Source organism: Buceros rhinoceros, unplaced genomic scaffold, assembly GCF_000710305.1.
Source record: "Buceros rhinoceros silvestris isolate BGI_N320 unplaced genomic scaffold, ASM71030v1 scaffold18731, whole genome shotgun sequence".
In the NCBI taxonomy this organism is placed as follows: Eukaryota; Metazoa; Chordata; class Aves; order Bucerotiformes; family Bucerotidae; genus Buceros; species Buceros rhinoceros.
The window spans coordinates 111,707-118,863 of NW_010395185.1; the positions used below are offsets into that span (position 1 = coordinate 111,707).

The 7,157-nt window shown below is 42.9% G+C and overlaps 1 protein-coding gene across 1 annotated transcript in view; it reads left to right on the forward strand.

Moving 5' to 3' along the window:
- Positions 1 to 4,979, forward strand: part of DPF3 (D4, zinc and double PHD fingers, family 3) — a gene marked incomplete at its 3' end in the record, with an annotated part of 49,318 nt that extends 44,339 nt beyond the window's left edge. Inside the window, exon 7 of the mRNA XM_010145474.1 lies at positions 4,842 to 4,979. Within this exon, the coding sequence (XP_010143776.1) occupies positions 4,842 to 4,979 (138 nt within the window). The remainder of the gene's footprint in view (positions 1 to 4,841) is intronic.
- Positions 4,980 to 7,157: the final 2,178 nt, after the last annotated feature.

The window sequence follows — 7,157 nt, forward strand, 5'->3', positions numbered from 1 at the left end:
GATTATACTACCAAACCGGTGTAAAACTAGGAATGTTTTTTTTTTTTTTTTTGGAGTGGAGTGAATGGTGGGACAGGAAGATAACTTTGAGGAATGACTGCCTGCCAGCAGTTAACTTAAGATTTAGCATTTGACACAGCCCAGCTGAGAAGAAGGAACAGGAATCAAAGGAGAAAAGCAAAGAAAGAGAGTAAGGGGGGCAAGATTCAGTGACCAAAAAAAAAAAAAAGTGCATGTACTTCCCCAATTTCCTATTTCCACTAAAAACATGGATTGTTTCCTTTTGTCTCATACCAGTGACAGATTGTGCAAAATGTATGTGGAGAGCTGGCTGGAACACAGCTCACAGTCTGCCAAGGACCAAATGTGTAACAATTTCAAAATGACAGCAACGCAGCCATTAAATATTTGATGTGAAAGTCTTTAAGCCATACATTTCCAATCTCCTTTGAAAGCAGGGGAAACGTTTTATATTAATTTTACTTGTTGAGAAACGTAAACCGAGTACGGATTTGCTCATCCAAAGAGTTGTAGGCTGTTACAGGCCAGAACTTACAAGAGTATTCTCTTTTATGAAACACTCAATGCCTGTGATTCAACTGTCTGCAGATTGTGATTTTTCCCCCATAACATAGTTGTGTAATTTCTTCGTTTCAGTCTTTGAATTGGAAGGAAAGCAAGGTTAGTCATAGGAGAGTGTCTCGTGGCCTAATAGAATCTCTCCTTCTCCATTTGTGGCGTTTTGTCTGCACTGCTGTATTACTGCTTACTTACCCAGCTTGTTCCTAAGATAGTATTCGCATCAGGTTATAGCAAGAATATATCCATTGAATGCAGGAGGAGTTGGAGTGGGTCAGACTCCTGCTGTCTTCATTGGGCTCGGCTACCTAATTAAAGATCAAGTCAACTTCCCAGTGTTGAGATTCAAGATGAAATCTACCACATGCAAGGATGATGAGCCTATCCAGCAAGGAAAATTAAAGATAAAAAAAGTCAAAGCTGCTGAAAGAAAGGCAAGGCCACACCGCAAAGTTTATGAAAGGCATACTCTCACTTGCTACGTGTTAAGATATGCTCACTGGCATAGCGTTAAGAACTAATCACCAGCGTAATTTCAGACTGGGAGAACCAGTTCTGATTATGCTTTTGTCAGCTCAAAGAGTGAGAAAGATGTGGTGTGAGCACTGGTCTGGATGCTGGAACTCACGAATTCCAGTCATGGTAATGACAAAAGATCACTGTGTGGGCAAGGCACTTAACCCCTCTGTGGTTCTCTTTTTTTCAGAATTGAAATAAGACTAGTATTTCCAACTCAGGAATGTGGAGGAAGGTTAATTAATGTTTGAATGAGTCTTGCACTGGGAAGAGTTATAGAAGAGCTAAGTGTTTATTAATGATTGCCCTTTTATAAGAAACTACTTCTCACAGTAATATGGCAGATTAATAAAATGTGCTCTATCTGGATGATACGAGATTAGGATGAATTCAGGAAGATGCAACCTGCTGGAGGAACCGTGAAGTTCTGACTTAGCTTTTATTTTAGCAAAGTCTCACTGAAGCCAATGGTTCTTTTGGCTGACTAATACCATGATACCCTTTTTCCCCTGCAAAAGCCTGATTTGCTTGGGGAATAGGAAATCTCTGCAGTTTCAATTCATCGCATCACTTTGGACTTTTTCAATAACAGAACATGAATTTGAAAGATGGAAAAGTCTAGGCACCAAGGAAAAAAACTGCTGGAAGCTGCACATCTTTGGTCCTACAAACAATCTGCTGGGACTCTGTAAACAGTACTCCTTTGCCCCAACTCTGGGTATAAAATCTTCCAAATTCCTTTTTAGCTAGGCATGTCTCAGCTTGCTGCCACCTTTGAAGGCCATCTGAAAGAGTTTTGGCAGTGGGAAGGGCTCAGCTGTAGAATTACTCCAGCCTCAGCTTACATTGGTACTTGCTCTTTTTTCCTGGTGAGATGGTGGGTTTTTTGCTGGAGAAGGGCAAGTCTGCAGACCCATATGATTTCTTGTGCCATCCTGAACTCCATAGCTAAAATCCTTGCAGGACTCGGTAGGAAGTGGAGGCAAGGCCACAGCCTTGGGACTTCCTGCGGGGAGTGTAAGTTTCCTTTTGGACATTGAGGGAGAAAGATGCATGAGATCTATATTCAGAGGCACGGTGGTTTTGCGAGATAACAGCAGCAGAGCTAGGATGTGGGTGTGGTTTTGGGTACAGCTGAATGAAATGAAGTCTGGCAGAAATTCTAGAAATATTTTTGTTTTGAAATTTAAAACTCATCTAGTAGGTAAATGGGACTGGGGTTTAGAGCTCAACTGATTTTGCAGCTAGGTTAGTATTAACACAGGATAAACCCATGTAAGAGCAAGACAGAGTTGGATAGCACGTATCACACAGCTATTAACTCCAAGTGCCTCCTCCTTTGTCAATACATCACTGATCACCTGAGAGTGCTCTGAAAATAATCTAAGTAGACAGACGTTTTTGAGCAGTATCAGTAATTCATAGCAGAAGAGTTATTTTTAAATTCTCATCTTCAAATGCACAAGTAAGGGGCGTAGAGTAGGGTACTTACTATGATACTCAAATAATCTGCTAGAAATGTAGATCTCCCTTCATTCTAAGAAATGCTGTAACATTTGTGTTATTCGAGGAGGTTATCTTTCTGAAATAATTGAAGCAGTGAGCATTTTGTTGCTTTCTCTGGGTTGATGATTACTTTTGTGTTACGCTTTTCCTGCTATTCAAAAAGTGGAGGCAAAGTCGTACAGAACTGTGGATATCTTGTTGGTTGACTCTGTCAGCATCTGTTCCACTGCTTGTCCTTTGCTCTGAAGAACCGCAAAGTAGGAGTACTTCCCCTCTCCAGAATGCATTAGAACAGTACATGGCTGGTGCTAGAAAAAGAGACACCAAACTGACTTTTTTTTTGGAGAGCATGCATCTAACAGCTGTCTAGTTGTTCAGAATGTATGGCAACAGAGTTGGGTTTACATATGGAACGAGGGCAGATGCTCCAAAGAATGGATGTGCATATGTATCTGGGCATTTTATTTCTCTCCAACTTTCCTCCCTCCCTCCTGCAGGAGTTGTCATTTCTAAATGAAGGGCATTCAAAGACTTAAAATTCGGTGGCTAAGGACACATTACATTTGGAAAAAAATTTTGTCATGTTATGGTGCGATCATCACCTTGCAGAACAAACAAAACTGGGATAAAAGTATGTAATATTCCAGATCACTCATCTTATTTCTATCATAAGGTTGTTTTACATGTTTCTAGTAAGGCAAAGGATTTTCCTTGAGGGAATTTGCAAATCAGCTAGAAGAGATGAAGAATGAAATACGTTATTGTGCTAGTCTTTGATTTACAATTTTCTATCACCTGTCCCAGAATGTGGACCATCAATTGGCTTTTTGTGAGTAATAGCAGAAAAGTATAATAATAGAAGTTTTACTTATATGTAAATGAATAATTGGGGCAGGTCTTTTTTTTTTTTTTTTATTTATTCTTTTGATTTATGGGGCCTTACGACATTCCCAGACTCAGGCGTCTGGGGAATGGTAAGTAAGTATTTGTAGACATTGCAGGATACATTTTCAGCATCAGGTCTGAGTGAAGTTTTTAGGAGTGGGTGGTGACTTTTGCCTTGGAGATTTTTCAAGAGGTCTAAAGACAAGACAGAGAACTAGAGACTGCTGGATTCCGTTCTCTCTTCTGGCACCATTTTCTTTGCCTTCCTATGCAAGCTAAGCAGGACAGACTACTGGGCATGGCATTTATTCCTCTGTGAAATCCTTGAGGTTAATGAAGCTAATAAAGTGACTGAAAATGTGGCTGGGAGTGAAGATTTGCAGGAAGGGCACTAAGCTTCTTTGCCTTTGTTTCCTATCTTTTAAAATGGCAATAATTATATTTGGTAGACAGAATACCTGTATGAAAGATAATGAACATTCAGAGACTGCTTTGAAGATGGAAAGGGAGAACTTTTAGAGACAATGACATGAATTAAAACTGTATAGAAGCTGAAGATGTCTGTAGTGAATCTTCGATGAAGCTTGCCCTGCTGGTGAGCTCCTTGTGAAAACATAGACCTTATCACCCTGAATTGTTTGATCCTGTTCTTGGTATCTGCTGTCTTAGTCCTAAAATAAACAAAAGTTCAGAAGGGGGAATGTCTGTCACACGTTGCATTATTTATCGGGATGCTGAATATGAAGTTTACCTGGGCAAATAAGTGTCACTAGTACATGTTCTTCTAGCAAGAAGCTGTGAATGATTTTCTTCTCCTTGTCTTGACGAGGAATCTGTGAATAAAACAATTTGTTACCCTATTACAGAAAGCTTTTCTAAAAGAAAACAAAACAAAACAAAACCAACCCCCAAACTGTTTCCTTTTCTTAGAGATCAGTAATGAAGAAAATTAAGTCCTTTCTTCTCAGACCAGTTCCCATTGCTGTGCCTCATGCAGCACCAACATTGGAACTGGCATTCCATTTAATTGTATGTGCAACCTTGTTAGTAATCTTAGCAGGGAGGATTAGGGCTGCCTGAGCTGCAGAGACTGAGTGTGCATTTGCCTAGCCACTATGAAGGACTGCTGGTGGCATGGTGGGAAGAAAGCTTCTTTGGGGACCTGCGGCTGCAGGGCTGCCCTTCCGTCACCTTTCACCAACGTTGGTTGGAAAAATTTCGGGTACGCACGTGGAGTGTGTAGTGCCGCTCTCGAGGGAGAAGGGAGCGTTATTTGAGAGGGTGCTGCCATTACTGCAGATCACACTGATGTTTCCATTCTCTCTTCCCCTCCCTCGTATCTCCTTTCTTCTCAGTCTGTGGCAAGCGTTACAAGAACAGGCCTGGGCTGAGCTACCATTACGCTCACACCCACCTCGCCAGCGAAGAGGGTGATGAAGCCCGTGAGCAGGAGACCCGCTCGTCCCCTGTCCACAGAAATGAAAACCACAAACGTGAGTAGTATTTTCCCTTTGCCTTTGCAATCCTTGTCAGGGATGTTGCCTCCACCCGGTCTTGCACCTTGCAGAAGCTAGCGTGATTGCCTGGCTCTGTGGCGAGTGATTGGGACCTGGATGCTTGGAGCTAATCAGCCGCGGCTCACATGGGTGCTGGCTCAGCTAGTCAGAAATTCATTTCAAACCCAGCATTATCTCTGCAGCAAGTCACTTTTCATTACTGCTCCTGTGGGGAGGAGGTGGCAAGGAGAGGGGAAACGAAGGGATGCCCAACCCACCCATTATCAAGCAGCCTTCCAGTGGCTGTTAGCAGGGACTTTCAGGAATTACACATCCCGTAGTTTGAGGGGGCTGCCTTTGTTCTGCCTTTGAATAAGAGATCTTTATCCATGTATGAAAAATAGAGCACCTGTCCCCCTTATCCCTGCATCTCCTTCCCAAATGGCTTACCCTCGACTTTACCAAAAGCTGCTTCTTAGTTACAGTTTGGGAAAATCTATGAAAAATCTCCAGTACTGGTCTGTAAGGAGGAGACCTGGAACATGAGAGGAGAGACGACTTATGTGCCTAGATTCCCCACACTGGTCCAGGGCTGAAAGAAGTCTCAGTGGTCGGATGGCCCTGTTTCACTGTCCTTCCTCTGCTTCTTAGGCACAGCGCTGTGAGTCAAGGAGACTATGATCCATTACTGATTTTTCCAAGTCTCTAAACCCTTTGTTTCTCAGTTTTCCAGTGTGCCATACTATGTGATGTTTGTTTTCACCTTGGGATTTGTGTAGATACCTTTGTTCACTTTCAAAAAGTCCTTTCAGATCACCATGTGAACTGTGTCATTTTAGTTCAAAGCAATGGGCAATGCGGACAAAGCAATAAAACGCTTATGGGGAAAAATACCCAGGCAAACCCAGGAAGAAATATGGAAGTAGGAAAACGCTTCATTTCTAAGCAGGATAATTGATAATTGTCCCCAGGGAGGTGTGGGAGGGGGTTTCCTTCCTCCAAAGCATCTGCTACTAGCCACTGTCTGAGCTTGAAGGGCCGTTTAATGTAATCCCGTTTGGCAGTCCCGATGTTTCTGTCACTTTTATGCTCTACCTTTTAGTTATTCACATGTTTTGTAGGTTCAAAGCAAAAGTGATTTTGACTCCTCCAGCTGTTGATAAACTTCAGCTGTCAATGCACTCGCAGCAACCGCTTGGGCAGGCTGGAGAACGTCAGTGTTCAGCCAGTAGCTTTTGTTTACTTAGTATTTACATAATCTCTGAGGTGTTTTGGTGTTTTTTTTTTCCCTCCTGTGCCTGCAGTAGTCAGTAATAGTTGCGTATCTGAGAGGCATATTGCAAATCTGTGTTGAATTAATATTGATAAAGGCCTTGAGCAGATACCCAAACAAAGAAGGGTAGTGGCCCCTGCCCTTCAGCTTGCATAGAGGCCAAGGACAATCTCAGTCCTTAAGTTTCCAGTGCCTAAGAAATTATAGAAGTTAACAAGAAGAAGAGCTAGAAAAGCTGTGGTAAGGTTAGGAGCAGCCAGCCTTGGCCCATGGAAAGAAATGTGCCTTCTACACTAAGAGAAAGCATAAAGCAGGAGTTACTGGGGCTTGTGTTCCCCCAGAGCTCCTGTGTGATGCACGTGGCAGAGGGAAGCTGCTGATGCACAGATCCCCAAACAGGCAGAATTTTAGAGCCAGTGGGATAAACCATGCTGAGGTCCAGACTCCGGAGCAGAAAGAATCTGCTTAACAACCAGCCAGGAGCCACTGAGATACAGGCAACAGCCGTACGAATGTGATCACCCTTGGGGAAAGTCCCAGATGCCGGAAGGTAACTCTCCCAAATGGCTTAGCTGTTGCACCGACTGTTTGTTCCTTTTTGCCTGATTATTTGTTTACAGCCTTGAGCTCAGATCTTGCATCTTTGCTCTTTCTCTTGGCAATATTTAATTTATGCTGCCATTTATCTTCCATGTGAATGCTAATTGTCCACATTGCTAATGTGCAGTCATTAAATGGTCCCTTTGTACGGAGGGATGGTGGGGAGCCACGGCATCAGATCCTTCCTCTCCCCTAAGAACTGCTAGGCATGTGTTATGAATTAGATTTGACAGGTCTGCAGCATCGCAGGGCTTGGGCTTCAAGAATCCTCTCTGCATGGGCTTGGGGGACGGGGGTGGGGT